The sequence below is a fragment of the Melanerpes formicivorus genome, unplaced genomic scaffold (assembly GCF_026170545.1).
Source record: "Melanerpes formicivorus ecotype bairdi unplaced genomic scaffold, bMelFor1.0.p_v2 SCAF_10, whole genome shotgun sequence".
Classification (NCBI taxonomy): Eukaryota; Metazoa; Chordata; class Aves; order Piciformes; family Picidae; genus Melanerpes; species Melanerpes formicivorus.
The window spans coordinates 21504243-21529497 of record NW_027142362.1 but is presented as its reverse complement, the minus strand read 5'-3'; the positions used below and the strand labels follow the sequence as shown (position 1 = coordinate 21529497).

General features: G+C 46.9%; 1 protein-coding gene across 4 annotated transcripts; it reads right to left on the bottom strand.

Annotated features, from left to right (window-relative positions):
* Positions 1–925: 925 nt before the first annotated feature.
* On the bottom strand, positions 926–25255 carry LOC137443960 (alpha-2,8-sialyltransferase 8E-like). 4 transcript variants are annotated; one of them, XM_068144212.1, is made up of 9 exons: positions 25183–25255; positions 14769–14911; positions 14396–14464; positions 14147–14233; positions 12731–12875; positions 12470–12582; positions 12147–12233; positions 11160–11257; positions 926–1117 (listed from the first exon to the last, which is right to left on the bottom strand). In XM_068144212.1, the coding sequence occupies exons 2-9, from the start codon at positions 14897–14899 to the stop codon at positions 951–953; spliced, it is 897 nt and encodes a 298-aa protein (XP_068000313.1). In that variant the 5' UTR covers positions 14900–14911; positions 25183–25255; the 3' UTR covers positions 926–950. The 4 variants fall into 4 exon arrangements, with proteins under 4 accessions (XP_068000313.1, XP_068000309.1, XP_068000312.1 ...); XM_068144208.1 differs by lacking the exon at positions 926–1117 and having other exon boundaries at positions 10181–11257; XM_068144211.1 differs by lacking the exons at positions 926–1117; positions 12147–12233 and having other exon boundaries at positions 10181–11257.

Below are 25255 nucleotides of genomic sequence, written 5' to 3'. Positions count from 1 at the left end.
TCTAGTTTATTCTGCAATTCGAGCTTAACTATCTGCACCCAAGGGTTGATATTCAAACCTAAATATTTCTCTGACTGACCTGGATGGATCATGTTTAAGAGGGTACCGCTGACAAGCCGTGGGGGACAGTCATTGATGGTATAATTGCAGAGGGACCTCGACCGACTGGACAGATGGGCAGAATCCAGTGGAATGGCATTTAACAAGTCCATGTGCCAGGGGCTGCACTTTGGCCACAACAACCCCGTGCAGAGCTACAGGCTGGGGTCACAGTGGCTGAGAGCTGCCAAACAGAGAGGGACCTGGGGGTACTGATTGACAGCTGCCTAAACACGAGCCAGCAGTGTGCCCAGGTGGCCAAGAAGGCCAAGGGCATCCTGGCCTGCATTAGGAACAGTGTGGCCAGCAGGAGCAGGGAAGTCATTGTGCTCCTGGACTCTGCATTGGTTAGGCCGCACCTTGAGTCCTGTGTCCAGTTCTGGGCCCCTCAGTTTAAGAAGGACATTGAGAGACTTGAAGGTGTCCAGAGAAGGGCAACAAGGCTGGGGAGAGGCCTTGAGCACAAGCCCTATGAGGAGAGGCTGAGGGAGCTGGGGTTGTTTAGCCTGGAGAAGAGGAGGTTCAAGGGAGACATTCTTGCTCTTTCCAACTCCCTGAAGGGAGGTTGTAGCCAGGTGGGGGTTGGTCTCTTCTCTGAGGCAGGCAACCAGCACCAGAACAAGAGGACACAGTCTCAAGCTGCGCCAGGGGAGGTTTAGACTCGAGGTGAGGAGAAAGTTCTTCACGGAGCGAGTCATTCGTCATTGGGATGTGCTGCCCAGGGAGGTGGTGGAGTCACCGTCCCTGGAGGTGTTCAAGAGGGGATTGGATGTGGCACTTGGTGCCATGGTCTAGTCATGGGGTCTGTGTTGATAGGTTGGACTCGATGATCCTCGAGGTCTCTTCCAACCTTAGTTATACTGTGATACTGTGATATAAGAGTCCTTAGTTGGTTGTATAAAGAAGCCATGGCATTTCACACCCTGTGTTTTTAGGCCAGTTAATTCACAAAATGCTTCTAGAATGTCAATGTTTTTCTCCATTCCTGATCGGGAACTACTCAGCAGGACCAGGTCATCTGCAAAAGCCAGAGCTGTTATTTTAACCTTCCCATGTTGGAACCCCTCCCCACATTCTTCCAATTTACATAACAGGGGGTCAATGCACAGATTAAATAAGAGTGGTGACATGGGGTCGCCCTGCTTCACACCAGTTTTTATTTCTATAGACTCAGCCTCTCCTTCTTTAGTTTTGATTACGGTGTGAATGTTATGACAAAAATCCTTAATCAAAGCTATTCTGTGGTCATCCAGGCCTTTTTGTTTTAGCACAGCCAGGAAGTGGGTGTGGCTCGCTGAGTCAAAACGCTTTGGCCAGATTGACAAAGACAACCCCCGAGGGGATTCTGTTGTTTCTTTGCATTCCTAATCAATAGCTGTAACAATTTTAAATTCTCACTACATCCAGAAGATTGAATGAAACCTCTCTGCCTCGGATTAATGGGACATGCCTTTGCCAGCCTTGCAGTTAGGATTCATCTGGCATCCTCACCAGAGGAGTCCCAGGACAGACATCAGCTGTATTATCCAGCTCGGGCGATGTGGTTAGTATTGAGAGATGACTCATAGAGCTCAGGGTTTCAGGACAGTCCACATCCTCATTCCTGTTCCTCTCTAGGCTCTGATCTCTGATACCTTTCCCATGAGCTGGAGAGGTGGATCCTTCATACGCCTCCACAAATACCACCAGTTTCTTGTTCCAGATAGGAGGGTAGGCAGTATTGTCTTTGGCTATCACTGAATTCACAAACTCAATTCCAGTCAAACACACCCCTAGTATCTCCTCATCTGGTAGTCTTGTATCAGGTTTGGTCACAACATCCAGCCAAACCATAGGAGTGGTCTGGGTGCCTATGGTTGCAAAAAGGCTACATAGTTGACGACCCATTTTGTCAAGTCAATGTGAGGGAGGAATCAGTCAGAAGCTCTTCCCTCAAAGAGCAAATGACTCTGCTCAGCTAACTATGCTGTCGGCTAGGCTAACGTGTGACAATTAAATTGCCGCTAAAGTTTGTTTTGCCAAAATACTATCAGTCAGTGGCGAGCTAACTGATAGTTTGGAGCATCAATGCTCCGGAGACTAGGGCAGAGACCAACTTAATTACCCAAAAGGGTATCCAGTGGGACCACGGGGAGGTGTGGCCTCTGCAGGCAAACCCAGTTAGTAACTGTGGTTTCTCAAGAGAGTCATAAGACTTCTTAAGAGAGTCATAGTTTGAATAGAATAGAATAGAATAGAATAGAATAGAATAGAATAGAATAGAATAGACCAGGTTGGAAGAGACCTTCAAGATCATCGCATGCAACCCTTCAGCCAATCCAACCCACCTAAACAACTAACCCATGGCACCAAGCACCCCATCAAGTCTCCAAAGTATCCAAAGTATCAGCTATCCTTTAGGTAGGTGTCCTTTCTTTCTGGTCTAATCCTTTGAATACTGCCCTATAAAAATTACATTCCCACATCCAGGGTCAGTCCTATTTCCCCCTTTATTCCTACCTATAGTTGTCTCCCAACCAAGCACCCCATCAAGTCTCCTAAACACCTCCAATGATGGCAACTCCACCACCTCCCCAGGCAGCACATTCCAATGGGCAATCACTTTCTCTGTACAGAACTTCTTCCTAACATCCAACCTAAACCTCCCCTGGTGCAGCCTGAGACTGTGTCCTCTTGTTCTGGTACTGGCTGCCTGGGAGAAGAGACCATCATTCGCCTGTCTACAACCTCCCTTCAGGTAGCTGTAGAGAGCAATAAGGTCACCCCTGAGTCTCCTCTTCTCCAGGCTAAGCAATCCCAGCTCCCTCAGTCTTTCCTCATAGGGCTTGTGTTCCACACACGCCGGGGCAGCCCTGAGCATCCACAGGGCGACACACTCTGCTGCACGACTGCAGTGCCGACTGTTACACACGTGGGGGCAGCACTGAGCAGTTCCCTGGGCATGGGGAGCGGCTCGGCTTGGCCCTGTTCAGAGTATTTTCTATTTACGTTAAAAACCACAACACGCACGCGCCCCTATTTTTCATTTGTACAGACACAGGCTGTGTTTATAGTCCAAGCCCCTGTGTGATTTTATTTTGTCAATTGTAAAAGCCTTTTAAAAACAGAGGAGAGAAGGGGGGGGGGGGGTCATTTCAAAAGCTTTTTTACACATCACTCAATCCAACTCTTCACTCTCTAGGTGACAATGAGGTTTTTCTCTGCATCGCCTCACACTAGTACTTATGTTTTAAAATATTTTGTGATCCCCTCCAAGAATTTTCAGCATTTTGGGGTGGGTTGGTTCCTCCAGCCCTCGCTCACCTGCTGCTCTGCTGCAGCCTCCCCCCACTCCACATGGCAGAATCAGTCCACTCAGAATCCCCCCACTCCCTTTGATTCACCCTCAAAAAAGGCACAAAATAAAGCAAACTGCCCTGCCAGCAGCTCATTCCTTTCACAAGAAATGACTAAAAACTGTGTACTTGGCCAAGACTATCGGCACAAAGGAAGGCCTGGCCTGTGATGAACTACATCAACATGAGCTCTCAATGTGCACTTGCAGCTCGGAAAGCCAATCAGATCCTGGGCTGCATCAGGAGAAGTGTGGCCAGCAGGGCAAGAGAGGTGATTCTCCCCTTCTACTCAGCTCTGGGGAGACCCCACCTGGAGTACTGCCTCCAGTTCTGGAGCTCCCTATTACAAGAGGGATCTGGAGGTGCTGGAAGGTGTCCAGAGAAGGGCCTCGAGGATGATCAGAGGGCTGGAGCACCTCTCCTATGAGGACAGACTGAAGGAGTTGGGGCTGTTCAGTCTGCAGAAGAGAAGGCTCCGAGGTGACCTCATTGTGGCCTTCCAGTATCTGAAGGGGGCTACAGGAAGGCTGGGGAGGATCTCAGGATCTCAGGATCTCAGGTAGTGATAGGACTAGGGGGAATGGAATGAAGCTGGAGGTGGGGAGATTGAGGCTGGAGGTGAGGAGGAAGTTCTTCCCCATGAGAGTGGTGAAGCCCTGGAATGGGTTGTCCAGGAAGGTGGTTGGGGCCCTGTCCCTGGAGGTGTTTAAGGCCAGGCTGGCTGAGGCTCTGGCCAGGCTGCTCTAGTGTGGGGTGTCCCTGCCCATGGCAGGGGTGTTGGAACTAGCTGATCCTTGTGGTCCCTTCCAACCCTGAATGATACTATGATACTATGATACTATGATACTATGATACAGAACAAAACTCCCTCCTCTTTCTAGAGGCGGGTTCCCCGCCTTTTTTTCTTATCTGTTTTCAAGGTTAGCTCCCGCAGCTGTTGCCCATAAGTAAACAGGCTGAAAAGACAGAACAGACTGGAACTGAGACAGACTCCACCTGAACTAAAACTTCAAGTTGCATTTTACCAATCTACCGATGAAATTCATTTAGACTTTATCTTTGTTTTCATTGTACACCAAAACATTCAGCCAGAGTGTTAAAGCAACTGTCCCTTTCTTAAAGGCACAGCCTAAAATGGTCAAGCTTTTGCCCTTCTGCTCCACGGGAGGTTTCCGTTCTCCATGAGGAGGCCTGCATTAGGAACAGTGTGGCCAGCAGGATCCCTGGATCCAGGATCCCTGGAGGTGTTTAAGGCCAGGCTGGCTGAGGCTCTGGCCAGGCTGCTCTAGTGTGGGGTGTCCCTGCCCATGGCAGGGGGGTTGGAACTAGCTGATCCTTGTGGTCCCTTCCAACCCTGAATGATACTATGATACTATGATACTATGTTCATGCTCATTGGAGGCTGCCTAGCAAAAGCATCTTTCCCCAATTTCCTTAGCATTCTTTGAATACCCAGATTGGAAATCTGAGAAGTAGTTTACTAATTGGAAAGCATGTTTCAGTATGTATGTCTGAAGGCCAGGCACTAATGTCTTACTACCCTGTGAACTTAGCATGATGAGCCAAAGCTCTTAAGCTTTTTGTATTGGTGAAAACACAACAGGACAAAGTTTGTTTCTCAGGTAGAATAGAATTAGAATAGAATAGAATAGAATAGAATAGAATAGAATAGAATAGAATAGAATAGAGCAGGTTGGAAGAGACCTTCAAGATCATTGTGTCCAACCTAACAAGGCAAAAAGGTAACAAGGCACAAAACTCATTAAGGCGTTTCTAGGTCAGAATCAACACCTACCCATAATCTGAAACCCTTCTGGTTGCTTTTGCATGTCAGCAAAGTAGCTATTCGTCTCTCTGGGAGAAATTTCCATTGCTAATGAGCAAATGATGTTTCCCACTGGAACGATCCCACTCTTAGTCATAGAGTAAAGATCCCCTTTATGCTGAAAATGCATATTCTAATAGGGTAAACTATGGTGAAGAGAAAACACTGCCATTTTGCAAATAGCCAAAAGTACTTTTACTCCTGTTGCAAGAATATCTGTAAACACTGCGTTCAAGTTGTGGTAACAAGTCCTATGATGGACTCTACATGGGAAAGGTGAGGAGTCTGAGGTGAAATTCTGAGCATATGCCCTGTATTGAATTAAATTAATTATAATATTTACAGTAAACTATGGTGATCTTTGGGGAAATGTGACTCTTTTTTTGGAGAGTCTCTCTAGAGAGCATATAGATAGGAAATTTTGACCACACAGTATCACACAGTATAACTCAGGTTGGAAAGGACCTTGAGGATCATCGAGTCCAACCTATCAACACAGACCTCATGACTAGACCATGGCACCAAGTGCAAAGTCCAATCTCCTCTTGAACACCTCCAGGGACGATGACTCAACCACCTCCCCGGGCAGCCTGTTCCAATGATGAATGACTCACTCAGTGAAGAACTTCCTCCTCACCTCGAGTCTAAACCTCCCCTGGCACAGCTTAGACTGTGTCCTTTGTTCTGGTGCTGGTTGCCTGGGAGAAGAGGCCAACCCCTTCCCGGCTACAACCACCCCTCAGGGAGTTGTAGAGGGCAATGAGGTCACCCCTGAGCCTCCTCTTCTCCAGGCTAAACAATCCCAGCTCCCTCAGCCTCTCCTCATAGGGCTTGTGTTCAAGGCCTCTCCCCAGCCTTGTTGCCCTTCTCTGGACACCTTCAAGTGTTTCAATATCCTTCTTAAACTGAAGGGCCCAGAACTGGACACAGTACTCAAGGTGCGGCCTAACCAAAACAGAGTACAGGGGCACAATGACTTCCCTGCTCCTGCTGGCCACACTGTTCCTAATGCAGGCCTCCTCATGGAGAACGGAAACCTCCCGTGGAGCAGAAGGGCAAAAGCTTGACCATTTTAGGCTGTGCCTTTAAGAAAGGGACAGTTGCTTTAACACTCTGGCTGAATGTTTTGGTGTACAATGAAATACAAAGATAAAGTCTAAATGAATTTCATCGGTAGATTGGTAAAATGCAACTTGAAGTTTTAGTTCAGGTGGAGTCTGTCTCAGTTCCAGTCTGTTCTGTCTTTTCAGCCTGTTTACTTATGGGCAACAGCTGCGAGAGCTAACCTTGAAAACAGATAAGAAAAAAAGGCGGGGAACCCGCCTCTAGAAAGAGGAGGGAGTTTTGTTCTGTATCATAGTATCATAGTATCATAGTATCATTCAGGGTTGGAAGGGACCACAAGGATCAGCTAGTTCCAACACCCCTGCCATGGGCAGGGACACCCCACACTAGAGCAGCCTGGCCAGAGCCTCAGCCAGCCTGGCCTTAAACACCTCCAGGGACAGGGCCCCAACCACCTTCCTGGACAACCCATTCCAGGGCTTCACCACTCTCATGGGGAAGAACTTCCTCCTCACCTCCAGCCTCAATCTCCCCACCTCCAGCTTCAATCTCCCCACCTCCAGCTTCATTCCATTCCCCCTAGTCCTATCACTACCTGAGATCCTGAGCAGTCCCTCCCCAGCCTTCCTGTAGCCCCCTTCAGATACTGGAAGGCCACAATGAGATCACCTGGGAGCCTTCTCTTCTCCAGACTGAACAGCCCCAACTGCTTCAGTCTGTCCTCATAGGAGAGGTGCTCCAGCCCTCTGATCATCTTCGTGGCCCTTCTCTGGACACCTTCCAGCACCTCCAGATCCCTCTTGGAATAGGGGCTCCAGAACTGGACACAGTACTCCAGGTGGGGTCTCCCCAGAGCTGAGCAGAGGGGGAGGATCACCTCCCTTGACCTGCTGGCCACACTTCTCCTGATGCAGCCCAGGATCTGATTGGCTTTCTGGGCTGCAAGAGCACACTGAGAGCTCATGTTGAGCTTTTTCTCCACCAGCACCCCCAAGTCTCTCTCCTCAGGGCTGCTTTCCAGCCAGTCTCTGCCCAGTCTGGATTTGTGCCTGGGATTGCCTCAACCCAGATGCAGGACCCTGCACTTGCTCTTATTGAACTTCATGAGGTTGGCTTGTGCCCACCTCTCCAGCCTGTCCAGGTCCCTCTGGATGGCCTCCCTTCCCCTCCAGCGTGTCTGCTGCACCACACAGCTTGGTGTCATCAGCAAACTTGCTGAGGGTATTATGTTCTTTGCTGTATATTTCTGTATATATATTGTAAATACTGTATATTGTGTATATATTCACTGCATTTCATCCTGCTTGTAAATATAGCTCATATTTCATCTTTGCTTCTCCGACTGAGTTAGCTGTGGTTTCTTTGTGGGGGAGGGAGAACTGAACTTTCTCTCACCACCACATTATTTTATGTACGGGGGGGGAACCCTCCTCTTTCTGGAGGAGAGAGTTTTGTTCTGTATTACATTCTTTGCTGTGTATTTCTGAATATATATATACAATATACAGTATTTACAGAAATGTTGAAGAGCACTGATGAAAGAGTCATTTTTAGTCAGTAGTCAGGAAAACTTAAACATGAGCAGTTGGGTCCCAGGCAAATGCATGGGTTTTTTCCTCACAAGTTTAGAACTAAGAGGCATATTAAAAAAGCTGACAGATGTAAACATACTGTGTGAGATACTGAAATGTATGATTACAAGTTAGAATGCATGGGTCCCATGGGAACATTCCATGAATTCTGTTTATTGTCCAACTGGAATTCTGTTCAGATATTAGAATCACAGAATCACATTAAGCTTGGAAAAGACCTTTAAGATTGGAAGGTGTCCTGCTCACTGCGGGGGGGGTTGGACCAAATGACCCTTGAGGGTCCCTTTCAGCCCAATGCAAGCTGTAAATCTGTGAATGATTGAGTCCAACCATCCTGAGAAGTCTAAATTTCAGGTTGAAGCAATCAGTTCAGCTTTGTGAATGAATGTGTTTGCTGGCAATGATCGCACCTCGATTTCATTCTCTAGGGTGAACATGGCACATCCAACTTTTTGTTGTCCCTTTATTACAAACATGATTCCATCAGTATATTATAGAATGGCTCAGTATGGTTCACAGAGTCAAGAGCTTTAGTTAAGTCAACAAAAACTACTCCAAGGGGTCTGTGCTGTCCTGAATAGTTAGTGCAGCAGCCCTGACAAACTCAGAAGCCTGGTGGAAAGAGTCAAAGCTTGCTAGGAGCTGACGAAGATCCACTTGACCCCTTGCAGAGCTAGCAGACATTAAGTAGCACCTACAGGCTCAGAAGTTCTCACCTTGCTTTTGTGTTGTTTGAAGGACTCAGACCTCCAACTAATTAGAAACTGACCACAGTGCACCCTCCCCTTAGGGTATCAATGGAGTCCCACTATGGAGGGAGAGGTTCTCATCCCCCTCTACCTTTTCCTGGTCAGGCCACATCTGGAATATTGTATCCAGTTCTGGGGCCTTGGTTCCACAAGGACCTCAGGGAACTTCTTGAGAGAGTCCAGCCTGGAGCCACAGAGCTGCTGCAGGCAGTGGAACACCTCCCTGTGAGGCCAGGCTGAGGGAGCTGGGACTTGGAGCTTGGAGCAGAGGAGCTTGAGGGCTGCCCCCACTGCTGGTGATAAAGATTTGCAGGGCAGCGTGGGGAGGATGGAGGCCAGGCTCTTTTCAGGGATGTCCAATGACAGCACAAGGGACACTGGGAGCAAGCTGGAACCCAGGAGGTTTCACCTCAACATGAGGAGAAACTTCTTTGGGGTGAGGGTGCTGGAGCCCTGGAGAAGGCTGCCCAGAGAGGTTGTGGCATCTCCTTCACTGGAGATTTTCAAAACCCACCTGGATGCATTCTTATGTGACCTACTCTGGGTGGTCCTGGTAGGGAGTTGGACTTTATGATCTCCAAAGGTCCCTTCCAACCCCTAACACTCTGTGGTTCTGTGACATCATGATAAATAATATCCACCTCACTCCTCTCATCCTCCAAGGCAATAATCACCTTGCAGAAGGCTATCAGCTGCACAAGGCATGATTTCCCTCTTTGTAAATGCATACTGGTTACTCCCTAAAGATAGAGGAGCATCTGTACATGATAATATGTCATCACAGCTGCCTCATTCAGCTAGCAGCTGCCCATAGCATAGGAGCAGTTTAGTGTTCATTCATGTGCTGGGGAAAAAGGCACTGCTGCATGTCTCATGGACTGATGGATGCAACCCATCCAGCCACTGGCCCAGCTGGCAATCCACCAGACTGTGATGACTGGCTGATTAACTCTGATCTTAGAAGGCAAGAATGAAGATTAACTGCATAGCTCTGACAAATATGCAGAACTTAATGTTTTATGGCTAGTGTTGATAACATAAATAGGCACTGGAATGAGTCTGATTAAAGCAGCAGAGGTAATACACAATAATCAAAATGTGACACACCCTTAATCGTTTATGGGTTGGACACAATGACCTTGAAGGTCTCTTCCAACCTGGTCTGGTCTGGTCTGGTCTGGTCTGGTCTATTCTATTCTATTCTATTCTCGAGTACTGTGTCCAGTTCTGGGCCCCTCAATTTAGGAAGGAGGTTGACTTGCTGGAACGAGTCCAGAGAAGGGCAACAAAGTTGGTGAGGCGTTTGGAACACAGCCCTGTGAGGAGAGACTGAGGGAGTTGGGGTTGCTTAGCCTGGAGAAGAGGAGACTCAGGGGTGACCTTCTTGCTCTCTACAACTACCTGAAGGGAGGTTGTAGACAGGCAGAGGTTGGTCTCTTCTCCCAGGCAGCCAGTACCAGAACAGGAGGACACAGTCTCAGGCTGCACCAGAGGAGGTTTAGGTTGGATGTTAGGATGAAGTTCTATACAGAAAGAGTGATTGCCCTTTGGAATGGGCTGCCCAAGGAGGTGGTGGAGTCACCGTCATTGGAGGTGTTCATGAAGAAGCTTGATGGGGTGCTTGGTGCCATGGGTTAGTTGTTTAGGTGGTGTTGGATTGGTTGATGGGTTGGACTCGATGATCTTGAAGGTCTCTTCCAACCTGGTTTCTTCTATGTAATTCTATTCTATTCATTCTATTCTATTCTATTCTATTCTATTCTATTCTATTCTACTTAATACCTATTGGGTCAGGATGGTATTGGATATGAGCATTTGTTTGAAAATGTGAAGTGCAGTTAATAAATACACACTGCTGGCAAGAAAGGAAGTTATTTACTAGCAATTTAGTTATTCATTAAACACTAACAGATGACAATTCATCGCTCCCAATTAACACTAAAATGATCTGATGCCAATGATTCTTACTGAATGATGAACCTCTACTGCAACACTATGGAAAAGAGAAGGCATATTTTTCATCCTTGGAGTTTGTAGGTCTGTGTATTCCCATCAGAAGACCCCATAATGGAGAACAACAGCAGAAACCATGTTCTTTAGACCCCATTTAGCTTTAGCTTTGACTTGACCCCTTAGCACTGCCCCAGATGCAGCTGCAGCACACCGTGGAAGTGCATATCCACATAATAAGTGAATTCTTTGGGCATGATATGCAACTTTCTGTTGGGAAGCACATTGTCATAGTAATGATGGGGAAGGGAATGGCCATCAGGATGCAAAGAGAAGGGCCAGAAGCCATAGAGTGTAATGTGCTGGCACAACTCCAGAGCAGCATTCACTAGCATGAAACCTGAGGAGAGGCGATGGGTATGAAAACCACGATCGTGCCAGTACTTGCTTAAAGCACTCAGGTAATGAGGGTGGAAGAAGAAGGCACGTGACTGGGAGGCAGAGTCCAGCAAGGCATAGACTGCTCGATAAGAAGCCTCAGTACCTCCAGGGTAGGAAAAAGCTGGGATGAGGAACCAAGTTTCTCCATAAGAATCTGCTGCCTTCAAAAATGGCAGACGCCGACCATTCAGACCACGAAACCTGTGAGGCAAGACATGTGGCACCATCATCCTCTGCCAAGCCCATCTTTATTCCCTCCTGCCCTTCCCATGCTACCCTGCCCTGAAGCAATGAAATACTGGTTCTGCTCTTCACCTCCATTTTACCCATCTCTGTGCCTTGCAGGCGATCTGAGTTGCAGACTCTCAGGAGCGTTTGATGGATCAGAGGAGGTGCTTGAAAATATCCAGGAGGTTTGCTAGTGGCTAGCTGATTAAAAGGTTGGGAAGCTGTCTTCCAATTTGTAACCTTAATGGTCCCACAGCTCACAATTTGTGAAGAATGATGTCCCATAATGGTGGATCAGAGGGTTAGCACAGAATTTATGCCATCTTTAGAGATCTATTGTACAGACAGCAGCATCTGAACTAATTGTCTAAATGTCCTTTGCAGTCAGTGGAAGAAAGCAAGTACAGCCAGATCACAACTGATCTGTCCTGTCTTAGATGTCTGTTGTAGGACAAGGAGTACCTATTTCCTCCCCTGTACATAAAAAGCATTTATGCAGCTAGGATCAGAATGAGATTAAATGGTTCCTATCAGAGCTCCTCCTAAAAAGCAGCAATACAGAATACAGCTGATCATTTCTGTCTGCCTTCACATCACCCTCAGCTCACTGGAATGGTAAGATAAAACAATCCACAGCAATCAAGTCTTGAGCAAACTCTGCCCCAAACACTCCAGGACCTGCAGTATTTCCCTGTATACCTCTGCACAGAGTGGACCATCTCATGGCAGTAGGTGCCAACAGCTTTAACCTTTGCATGGTAGCAAAGGCCTGTCTGTTTTCTGGGAGAAAGCAGAGGCAAAGGAGATTGTATGTGGGGGAGAGGAAGGGTAGGAGTCCTTTCCTCCATTTTTGTTACCACACCTTTTATGAAGGATACTGGGATTTACAGTGACAATGCTTGACTTTCTGCCCACATCCTCAGGGAAGTTGACAGAAGGCAGGTTAAACCTGATTGAGGTGATAAACAAAGGAAACATATGAGAAATAATGCTGGAGAATTTACCCACCCCTGTGTGACACTGCCCCGATCAGGTGCACCCTGCCATTTCTGCAGCCCCTCACCTTCAACACCACTCAGAGTGTTTCCTCTATCTCCATTTTCTCTACCTTCACTCTGCTCATATGAAAGCTTCTTCCTCCTGCTGCTTCCCTACATCTCTTCTAGGCAAGCTGGCATCAATTACCTGATTACAAACTGGTGTGCATCAATTTTAGAGCCACAGCTGCTGTTTCTGAGAATTCCTCCATTTCCCACTACAGCACAGCTTTTGTAGAGAGGGAGCAGAAAGGGGGATTTCTATAAAGAACAATAGGTTGAAATTCACTCACCCTTAGAGAATTACAGAAAGACCTACCACAAATCTGCCAGCCAGACACATTCCAGGGTGTACAAAAGAAAACCATGCAGGCTGTGAGATGTAATCCCCGTCAAAAAGCACTCCTACCTCTGGCAGAATCTCCATCAAGCCATTGCTGACTTTCAAGCTTGCTGACTGGTATCCATCATAGACAATCTTGGATCCCAGTGGTGTGTTGTCCTGTGTCACAGCCAGCCAGGCTGAGGCATTGCAGCAGCGCCCTAGCTCTGCCCTGTAATGGGAAGAGAGTGGAAGACAGTGGAGCAGAGATCTGAGGGTGTGGGATGAAGGGAGACTGTAGCAATAACAAAGCAGAGAGGGATGAGAATGAGAAGAGGGCTACATTAGAAGCAGAAGTAAAAGATTAGGTAAGCAAATAGTGCAGTGTAAGGGGAAAGCGAGTTTGGGAAAGCACAGGAAACACAAAGGCAGCATCATGCCAAGTTAGAACAACCTTCTTCATGCACCCTCTGTTCATCCATCTCCACACATCCTTCACCTTCTTCCTCATCCACACACATCTCCAGGCATTTTCTATCTGTTCTTTTTTCTATCTGTTCTTTGGCCTAGCCACTAATCAAACCCCTTCCTGCTTGCTTCAGACTCAGCTTCACCTGTGCATGCCTTCATCCCTCCCCTCACAAGCTCACCAACGTGCCGGATCAAAGGTCAGTACATAGGAGGCAGCAGGGCAGTGCAGACAGGTGTCTGGATGGTGGGCATGGGTATGTCTGCATGTCCTACTCTCAAGTATGACCTGGAGAACAATGTCTCTTTAGATGTGATTATTAGTGTAGACTGTGTGTGAGGATCAGTCCAGTAAACAAACCTGGGCAGACATTCACCCAAAACTCATCATGTGAAAAAGGAAGATGACCAAGAGACTCTTGGAATAAAGAAGGAGTCACCTGAAATAAAGTATGAAAGTAACAGGAACATTATTCCTGAGGGGTGAATGACTATGGAGAAGAAAGAGCAGCAGTCAAAACTTGATCTGATCCTGCCAGATGCTGCCCCATCAGCATCACAACCTCTGCCATGGTCAGGCAGAGCAGCCTTCACTGTGCAGTGTCTGCATCCAGCCAGTGGGCTGTGAGTACTGGGTGCAGCAGACAGGGGCCCACAGCATGGCCTGTGGATTCACAGGGTACTTCTTCACAGGCTTGTAGATCAGCAAGTTGGGGAGAGCCGAAGGGGTTCCCACAAATGCAGAGCTCAGGCACATCCTGTGAGGGGCAGTGTACATGTGTAGCTGTGTCAGTGAGTGCGGCTGCCTGTGATTAGAGCTTTGGGGGTGATATGCAGAGGAGTGGTTAGAAACTTGCAGTTGCACGTTGGCATTTTAAGAGCCAACCATTTGTTACTGCTGTTTGATCCCGAATGTCTGGTTCACCCATTGTGGGTTAAGCATCTGTCATTAATAAATTAATAAACCACTTTGGTCATGATATTTTTGGAAGCAGGTGAACTGAGTAGTTTTTCCCTGTGACTGGTGGGCATCACCTGTACTGGGCCAAGGCAGTTGCATTGAACTTCCAGCAGCAGGTCTGCATTAACTTCACATGTTTCAGGCTCCAGGCTTCATTTATCCTAGGGCAGAAAGAGCTTGTAAGCAATTTGAATGCTCTCACAAAGGCTTTCTTCAAACAAAGGACTCTCTGTTAATCCCTCTCTACACCCTGGACCTTCACTGAGGCCACCAGGTGTCCCACTTTAGCCTGTCTGCTACTGCCCAGCACACAGAACTCTCACTTCTGAGGTTGTGTTATGTTGCTCAACAGTTCTTGACACGCTTTTGCCCCTGCAACCTTGATGTCAGGTCTGTGGAAAAAAAACCAAACAACAAACAAGGTGTTAAACTGAGCCAGAATAGCATGTCCTCACACAGCTGTCCTCTGGCACTTCACCTCAGTGTCTCCCCTTAGCCACCTCATGGCCCTACCTGCAGCCACTCCTACACTGAAATATTCATCCAAAATTAGCATAATTTCATCCTTTCCCTGCACTATCTCCACTCCTGCTCTATTGGCTCACCCCCTGGAGGCCTTCTGGAGTGACTCTCTGTGTTTCCATATCTTTTCCAGGACTGAGGGGACACAGTTCCTCCACCCCATCCCTCACTCACCTATCGTTCAGTGCCAGAAAGCACACGGAAAGAAGTGAGACTACAGCTACAGCCAGCAACATGACCCATAGCTTGTGCATCTTCAGCAGTCCTGACTTCACATTCTCCTCCCTGATGATGCTGTTTGGCATTTTGGAGAATGCCTGAGAAGAAGAAGTGAGGAGAATCCATAGCTGAGTGGGTCAGTGAAAACACCTAGCACAAGGCTTATCTGACACTGACCCTTACTGAAAGTTTGCCTTAAATATTTCACCTTGCAAAATAACAGCACAAGGGATAGCAAAGGACTCATTTCTCCTGGGTTATGCTGAAGCATGCCATAGGATCATCACTGGATCCCACTGGGCATAGCTGGAAGGTATCATGGGCCAATAGCAATCTGTAGTATTCCCTCTCCTACAATGCTCTCCTCACCTATTCTGGGGCAACAATTCCATTTGTACTCTTCCACAGCTTTGGCTCCACTAGCTGACACCTTTTGCGTCTCATCTCTCTAGCAGTTATCTAAAAGCATCTGCACACAAGTTTGACATCATCTGTGTTGGAAAGGAAAGGGCAGGCAGCTTTTATCTTTATTTGTTTCATTCCCCTGCACACGGATTCACCCTCAAAGATCATCTTGTCCAACCCCCTTGACCTCAGCAGGTACATCTCCAACTACAGCAGGCTGCCCAGGGCCACACTGAGTCTTAAATGTCTCCAGGGATGGGGCCTCAACCTCTTCTAATATCTCATCACCTTCATTGTGCAGAACTCCCTCCTGATGTCCAATCTAAATCTGCCCTGCTCCAGTTTCAAACCATTGCCCCTGGTCCTGTCCCCACAGGCCCTTCTAAAAATTCTCTCCCAGGCAGGTCCCCTGTAAGTCACCATCAAAAATTGAAACCTCAGCTCTAAGGTCTCCCCAGAGCCTTCTCTTCTCCAGGCTGAACAGCCCCAACTATCTCATCCTGTCCCCATAGCAGAGGTTCTCCATCCCTCTGACCATCTTGGTGGCCTCCTCTAGACCCTCTCCATCAGGTCCATGTCTCTCTTGTGTTGAGGGTACCATAGCTGGATACAGCACTGCAGGTGAGGTCTCCCCAGAGCAGAGGGGCAGGATCCTCTCTATCTCTGGCTATGCTGCTTTCGATACATCCCAGGCTGCACTTGGCCTTCTGGGCTGCCAGTGCCCATTGTTGGCTCCTGTCCAGCTTCTCACCCACCAGCACCCCCAAGTTCTTCTCTGCAGGGCTGTGCTCAATCTCATCAACCCCAGCCTGGATTGACATTGAGGGTTGTCCCAACCTAGGTGCAGGACCTTGCAGTTGGCCTTGTTGTAAGTCCTGAGGTTATCCTCTGCCCACCTCTCCAGCTTGCCTGGGTCCCTCTGGATGGCAACCATCCGATCCTGTCCTTCAGATTTATCAACCACACCACTCAGCTTGGTGCCATCTGCAGACTTGCTGAGGGTGCCTCAGTCTCACTGTCTGTAGCACTGATGAAGATACTGAAGACATCAGCCGCAGAGATCTTTAGGTCGTAAGCACAGAACTGAGCTGCTCCTACTCATCTCAACAATAACCTTTTGTCCTGGAATAATGTGGTTCTACCTGTTTGCAGGCAACAATCCTAGTCATGTGAATTCTATATCAAAACTGACATGGCACTGGATGGGCACATTTCTTCAGAGTCACACCTGTATCAGGTGTAAGAGAAGCAGCTTTGATGAATCTTCTGAAGCACACCACTGTTTCACCCACACTGTTCCACCTTCCCATCCTTGGCTCTCTCTAAACGGTGGCATGATTGTAAGCTGCAGCAGAGAAGGGGGGGAAGAAGTAGAGCTTTGTTGACATCCTTTTGAAGTTCTGCCTCTGGGTTTGCCCTGTTTTCTCTGTGTTCAAGGGTCAGACAAATCCTGGCACAATTTCCTTGTGGAAATTTTGAAGATTTGGGCAAAGATAACGGCCTCCTGCAACATTCTGGCTGCTAAATTAAATAGATGTTGGGTTTGATGGATGAACTGTGAGATGGATAAGGAACTGTCTGCATGTCTTTGTCCAAAGAGTTAGGGCTCAAAGAGTCAATGGCTCAAAGCCCAAGTGGAATCTTCTAGTGAGTGGTGTCCCTCAAGGGTCTTTACAGGGACAAAGACTATTCCCATCTGCGTTATTGACGTAGTGTGATTGAGTGCACCTTCAGCAAGCTTGCAGATGACACCAAACTGAGTAATGAAGTTTGCAGATAACACCAAGCTGAAGGGACCTTGACAGGCTTGAGGCATGGGCCCATTTGAACAAGTCCAAAAAGACAAAGCACAAGGTCCTACACCTGGACTGGTGCTGTCCTCAGTATCAGTAGTCTGGGAGATGAGTGAATTGAGATCAAACTAGCAGGAAAGGACTTGGGGATACTGCTGGGTAAAAAATTCGATGTGAGCTGACACTATGAACTTGCAGCAAAGAAAACCAGCTGTATGCTGGGTTGCATAAACAGAAACATGGCCTGCAGGTTGAGGGAGGTGATTCTCTCTGCTCTTGTGAGACTGCACTCGGAGTACTGCATTCAGCTGTGGGGTCCCCAGTATGTGAATGTGTTGAAGAGGGACCAGAGGAGGCCACAAAAATGATCAAAGGGCTGGAAACCTTTTCTATGAGGAAAGGCTGAGAGAGTTGGAGAAGAGAAGGCTCTGGGAGACCTTAATGCAGTAGTTTGATAATTAAAGGGCTTGTGATGACAAGACAAGGGGCAATGGTTTTAAACTGATATTTAGATAGACAAGTAGGTTTAAGTTGGACATAAAGAAGAAAAGTTTTATGATGAGACTGATGAGACACTGGAAGAGATAGCCCAGAGAAGTTGTGGATACCCCATCACTGGAAGCATTCAAGGTCAGGTTTGATGGGGCTTTGAACAAATTGATCTAGTGCTGCCCACAGCAGGAGGGTAGAGCTAGATTATCTTTACAGTTCCTTTAAACTCAAACCATTCTATGATTTTATGAATCTTTCATCTCATGAAGATGGAAACTTCAGGTTTTAACAGGATTGTGGTGCAACCATCAGAGGCCTGTTGTGGCCGGTTGACGTTGCCCCCTTAAGAAAGGGAATATGGTGGACGGAAGTTGGTAAACGGAAGGAATAGTCTAAACTATTTCATTGGTAAAGTGGGAGGAAGCCCCTTCTGAGCTGGGACTATACTGGACATTTCCAGCACTTCTCAGTCAGTCTTGCTTCCGTCTTTGCTTCGTGCAGCAGCTCTGCCTGTGCTGGGCTTTCTGCCAAGGCCTCGGCCTTGAAGACCAGATAACAGCCGGTATTAACTCCTTTCCAATTAACACGAACTGCTTCTAACTTTTTTCCTTTCTTTTCTTTCTCTTTCTATCCCATTCTGGGGAAAGGGGGGGAAGAGAGGGGAGAGCGGAGGTGGGGGACCCCTCTGCCGAGGGGGGGGCCACTCTCATTTCTGTGTTGCTCTGTTGTATATCTTTGTATATATTGTAGATATTATAAATTTGTAAATATTCCCCCTGCAAATCCTACATTGCTTTGTAAATATAGCTCCACTGCTTTGCTAATTCAGCTTGCGAGTTTTTTTTCTTTTCCCTTCAATTTTTTTTCCCTTTTACTTTACAAGGGGGAAGGGAGGAGGCTTCTTGGCCTTGCCCTTCCACCCACCACATTTTTTTTTATTGGCGTACCCAACGCGCGGCAGATAATTAGTTTAATTTATTATTTGATTGATTTAGTGTTTTCTAGCTGAATTAGCAAACATGAAGGTATTGCGGTTTGTGGAGCGATTATTCTTTTCAATTTTTGGGGCTCTGGTTTACAGGTATTGTTTGGGTTTGATTTTGGATTACCTGGGTAAATATTTGGTGAGGACAATTTATATGTGGGTTATGTATAGAGTTAAATTATGGTATGGAAAATGTATTAATTTCCTATGGCCAGTGAGATACAGGAATGTTACCTCCACCACTCTCCCAATTGAGATAAAGGGTTTTAAGATTCCGCCTGAGGAGAGAGTAACTTTAGGTGATGCCTGGGATCCAAAAGTGATTTATTTGATGTGTATAAATCTGTTGCTGGTGATGGTAATTGCATATTTACTGTTCTCTTTACGGCGAGAGAGAAAGGTGTCCAGAGCTTGTTTTGTTATTAAAACTAGATCAAAAAGAAAACGCCCTGGCTCTCGATCAGTCCCAGAGTCATCTAGTGACGAGGACTGTGGAGAACCCGTGTCAGTTACAAAGAAGGCTAAAAAGTTAATTGGTAAGGCAGCTCTAAATGACTTTGCTGATTCTGGCAAGCAGCCAAGGGCATCGGCTGGTATCAACATGGCGCCTACTCCTTCTCCCACTCCTTCTCCTTCTTCTTCTTCTCCGTCGGCCATTAATGGAGCAACGTCACTTCCACCCACTCCCTCGGTGGGACCGGAAGTCACTGCCCCAGCAGCTGATTTATCTCAGGACCTGTCAGCTTCCATTAAGGTGGCTGTAAATTCAAACACAGCTCCAGTTAAGGTGGCTCCTTTAAAGACTAGAGCTGGAAAGGCCAAAGATGGAGAAGAAGAGGAGCTGGAGACTGATCCTGGGGAGGGGCCCTCTACTCTAAAAGATCCTGCTCAGGAGGAAGAGAAGGTTTGTTTTAAAGATCTAGCTAACCTAGAGAGATCAAAGCAGGATAGAGATGAAGCTAGGAAGGCAGCTGGCAAAGGTGGTTCTCAGCTTAAAGAGATCCTTAGGAGAATGACAGCAGGATTTTATGGGCAAAGAATTCAGGGAGATGAAGATGAAGATGATATTACAGACTGTTCGTCACCACGGGAGGAATTGCGAAATGTCCGTAAAGATTTCACCAGGGCAGATAAGGAGCCAGTTCTAGCTTGGCTTAGTAGGTGTTATGATACAGGTGCTTCAGCTCTAACAGTTGGAGACAAGTCAGCAGCTCAGTTAGGAACTCTCTCAAGGGACAATGGAATAGATAGACATCTAGGCGAAGCTCTCGGTAAGGTTAATCTGTGGATACGCCTTTTAATAGCGGTTGCCCTGAGATACCCCTCCCGAGATGATCTTCCATGGAATCCTAAACCCTGGACTACCATAGATGAGGGAATTAAGCGCTTGAGGGAATTTGCTGTTAGAGAGCTACTCTATGGTGAACATGAAACTCTGAATCCTGATGATATTCCTGTGGGTATTGGTCTAGCTAAAAAGATCATCAAACTTGCTCCTTCTAATTATGCAAACATTCTGGCAAGCAGAATTGTGTCAAGAAGTTATGGTGGAGCTTCTCCCACGGTTGGCCAATTCAGTGATCAAATGAGACAATTGGAGGATAGCATGACACGTGGTTCTTTGGTTTCAGCCATTGAAACTCTGTCTGGAAAGATTGAGAATTGCATGAAGGATCTGAAAGATTCCATATACCAATTGGCACAAAGGGATAATTTCAATTCTTCCTCCAGGTGGGTACAAGTCTCATCTGTGAGGAATACACGTCCTCCAAGGAGGTCATTCCAAAACAGGACATTCCAAAACAGGTCATTCCAAAACAGACCACCAAGGCAATCACGTAGAACTATTTGGATAACTCTGCGTGATCAGTTTGGTGAGAACATGAACCGCTGGGATGGCCAACCAACTTCTAATCTTTTCAGGAGACTGAGGGAATTGCAAAGTGGCAGAACCCGACGTAGCAATACCAGAAGGGTAGCTGTTACTTCCACAGTTCCCCAGAACAACTCTTATGGCTCCAACAGTGGCTCCAGTTATAACATGCAAAGTTATAACCCTGCACAATATGTGCAATGCACATGTGCACATGTTCCCCATAACTAGGGGTGCCCTGCCTCCCGCCAGGGGGAGGAGAGGGATAACAGAGATAATAGAATCTATTGGGATGTGTACATCCAGTGGCCTGGCACTTCACAATTTCGGAAGTACAGGGCCTTGGTTGACACAGGAGCTCAGTGCACCATAATACCATCAAATTATCAGGGATCAGAGTCTATAACTATTCTGGGAGTCACTGGTGGATCTCAAGAGTTAAGTAAGGTAGAGGTTAATATAAGTTTAACTGGTAAACAATGGAGGAAGCATGCAGTTGTGACCGGACCTGATGCACCTTGTATTTTGGGAATTGATTTTCTGAGAGAAGGCCGTTTCAAAGACCCTAGAGGTTACAAATGGGCTTTTGGAGTAGCTTCAATAGAAATTGATGGACAAAAATTGAAGCTGTCTGCCAGACCTGAACTTTCTGATGAATCTGCAGTTGTGGGACAACATAAGATACAGGACATTGAATTGCCGGTTGCTTCTCAGACTGTGCATCACAGACAATACAGAACCAACCGTGACTCTTTGTTGCCCATTCAGAATCTGATTCGTCAGTTGGAGAGTCAGAAAGTCGTCAGCAAAACTCATTCACCTTTCAACAGTCCAGTGTGGCCTGTGCGGAAGCAGAATGGAGACTGGCGTCTGACAGTAGACTACCGAGCCCTAAATGAAGTGACACCACCTATGAGTGCAGCAGTACCAGACATGATGGAGCTACAGTATGAGCTGGAATCCAAAGAGGCCAAATGGTATGCTACCATAGACATTGCTAATGCATTTTTCTCTATTCCCATAGCAGAGGAATGCAGGCCTCAGTTTGCTTTCACCTGGAGAGGAATCCAGTACACTTTCAACAGACTGCCAATGGGCTGGATCCACAGCTCAAGCATCTGTCATGCAGTGATCCACGATGCTCTGGAGAAAGGCGGTGCTCCAGAACACATCCAGTTCATCGATGATATCATCGTCTGGGGTAAAACTGCTGAGGAAGTCTTCGAGAAAGGTAACAAAATCATTGACATTCTTCTGAATGCAGGCTTTGCCATCAAACGAGACAAGGTGAAAGGACCTACCACAGAGATTCAATTTCTGGGAGTGCGGTGGCAGGATGGATGCCGACACATTCCAGGGGATGTGGTAAATAGAGTCTCTACCATGGCAAATCCCACAAACAAGCAAGAGACCCTACGTTTCTTGGGGATAGTGGGATTTTGGAGACTGCACATTCCTGGATACAGTCAGATTGTGAAACCTCTGTATGATGTGACTCGAAAGAGAAACCATTTCCACTGGGGACCTGAACAACAAGCAGCCTTTGACCAGATAAAGCAAGAGGTAATTCAAGCAATGGGTCTGGGACCAGTCCGAGATGGTCCAGACATTAAGAACATTTTGTACACAGCTGCAAGTGACAATGGTCCAACCTGGTGCTTGTGGCAAAAAGCTCCAGGTGAGACACGTGGACGACCTCTTGGTTTCTGGAGTCGAGGTTACAGAGGTTCAGAGGCTAACTATACTCCAACAGAGAAAGAAATCTTGGCTGCCTATGAAGGAGTGAAAGCATCTTCTGAAGTGATTGGAACTGAATCACAACTTCTCTTAGCTCCCAGATTACCAGTTTTGAATTGGATGTTCAAAGGCAAAGGATCCACACCACATCATGCCACAGACTCAACCTGGTCTAAGTGGATGGCTCTGATAACACAGAGAGCTCGAATGGGAAATCTTGAAAGGCCTGGTCTAGTGGAGGTGATCTCAAGTTGGCCTGAAGGTATCAACTGTGCTAAACCTCCAGAGGAGAAAGTAACTCGTGCTGAGGAAGCTCCTCCTTACAATGACCTTTCTGATGATGAAAAGAAATATGCTTTGTTCACAGATGGTTCCTGTCGTCTTGTTGGAAACAAGCGAAGGTGGAAGTCTGCAGTGTGGAGTCCAACACGCCGAGTTGCAGAGGCGAGAGATGGAGAAGGAGAATCCAGTCAGTTCGCAGAGGTAAAAGCTATCCAGCTAGCTCTCGACGTGGCTGAACGTGAGAGATGGCCAAAGCTTTATCTCTACACCGACTCATGGATGGTAGCCAATGCTCTGTGGGGTTGGCTAAAGAACTGGAAGAAGAGTGGTTGGCAGAGGAAAGGAAAACCCATTTGGGCAGCCGACCTGTGGCAGGACATTGCTGATCGAATCGAGAGAATTCCAGTGAAAGTGAGACACATCGATGCTCACATTCCTAAGAGCAAAGCTACTGAGGAACAGCAACACAACCATCAGGCAGATCTAGCTGCAAGAGTTTCTCAAGTAGACATGGACTCTAATCTTGATCTCGACTGGAAACACCGAGGTGAGATATTCTTAGCTCGGTGGGCTCATGATTCGTCAGGACATCAAGGCAGAGATGCAACATACCAATGGGCTCGTGACAGATCCATAGACATTTCCATGGATGCTGTCACACAAGTCATCCATGACTGTGACATTTGTGCTGCTATTAAGCAGGCAAAACGACTTAAGCCCTTGTGGTATGGTGACAGATGGTCCAAGTACAAGTATGGTGAAGCTTGGCAGATTGACTACATCACTCTACCACGTTCTCGTTCTGGTAAGCAATACGTGCTTACTATGGTAGAGGCAAACACTGGGTGGTTGGAAACTTATCCAGTTCCACATGCAACTGCACGCAACACCATTCTTGGTCTGGAGAGACAGATCCTGTGGAGACACGGAACTCCAGAGAGGATTGAGTCAGACAACGGAACTCATTTCAAGAACAACCTTGTAAAGAGTTGGGCAAAAGAGCACGGTATTGAGTGGATATTCCACATTCCCTACTATGCACCAGCTTCAGGAAAGATTGAATGCTACAACGGTTTGTTGAAGACCACTCTCAAAGCCATGGGGGGTGGATCTTTGAAAAACTGGGAAAAACATTTAGCACAAGCAACCTGGCTGGTAAATAGTAGAGGTTCAGTGAACAGAGCTGGACCTGCACATTCAGATTTGCTACGGAAAGTAGAAGGTGATAGAGTTCCTGTTGTTAGAGAAAAGAATCTGTTAGGTAAAACTGTTTGGGTATTTTCACCCTCAGGAGAGGCTAAACCTGTCCGAGGGGTGGTTTCAGCTGAAGGTCCGGGTCACACTTATTGGGTAATGCAAGAGAATGGTGAAATTCAGTGTATTCCACAAAGAAATTTAACTTTAGCTGAAAGAGGTTAATTTCAAACTGCTGTACAGCTACATCGCGTCCAAAGGAAGAACCAACGAGGAATCTACGGTGCACGAACCCTGAGATCCCTGAGAGCCCTGAGTCAACTAAGAGACCCTGAGAATCCCTGTTTCCCTTTTCTTCGCTTCGTCGGTGAAGAAATGAACTGTTTTCCATTTTTCTCATTTTCTGATTTTCTTGGACTTTTGAATCATCTACATCTGGGCATAGCCGGAATGGACTATGAACTTTACTCATGAACTGTAAACATCGTTTTGGATTGGATGGACAGTATGAACAGCCAATGAAATTGTTTAGAAGGGGTGGACTGTGGCCGGTTGACGTTGCCCCCTTAAGAAAGGGAATATGGTGGACAGAAGTTGGTAAACGGAAGGAATAGTCTAAACTATTTCATTGGTAAAGTGGGAGGAAGCACCTTCTGAGCTGGGACTATACTGGACATTTCCAGCACTTCTCAGTCAGTCTTGCTTCCGTCTTTGCTTCGTGCAGCAGCTCTGCCTGTGCTGGGCTTTCTGCCAAGGCCTCGGCCTTGAAGACCAGATAACAGCCGGTATTAACTCCTTTCCAATTAACACGAACTGCTTCTAACTTTTTTCCTTTCTTTTCTTTCTCTTTCTATCCCATTCTGGGGAAAGGGGGGGAAGAGAGGGGAGAGCGGAGGTGGGGGACCCCTCTGCCGAGGGGGGGGCCACTCTCATTTCTGTGTTGCTCTGTTGTATATCTTTGTATATATTGTAGATATTATAAATTTGTAAATGTTCCCCCTGCAAATCCTACATTGCTTTGTAAATATAGCTCCACTGCTTTGCTAATTCAGCTTGCGAGTTTTTTTTCTTTTCCCTTCAATTTTTTTTTCCCTTTTACTTTACAAGGGGGAAGGGAGGAGGCTTCTTGGCCTTGCCCTTCCACCCACCACACCTGTTCACAAGGAAAACAAAACCTTTTTGATAGCATTGCTCAACTATAGACATTATTCCCTGAAGGTGAAATCAAAGTAACCCATTACCTACCTTTGTTTGCTTTGGGGGTTTTATTGGGCTAATTTGTTCAGGGTCAGATTGGTCTGTTTGCTGTCCCCTCAAGCAGCAGCTCTTATCAGATGATGAGAGTAATATTCTCTTTAAGACCCTTAGTCTGGATAAGCAGATAGTAGTCTGGATAAGCAGATAGTCAGCTCTCAGAAGTGGTGATTGTTGAAACCCAGTCCAAGTAGTGCACTAAGCTTTAGCACTAGTTATGTAACAGCAGCGCAGGAAACAAAGCCTAGAAACCCTGATTCAGTCTCCCACTCCAAATACAGAAGGTTACAACAATGATTTCAATAAAATAAAACGCTATGGAATCTAAAATCAAGAAAGCAAAAGCACACAAACCTTTTAGCCCAAGAAGGCGGTGATGCACCTCTGATCCTGAAGCTGGCTTCACATGCACTCACACCTGGACTGG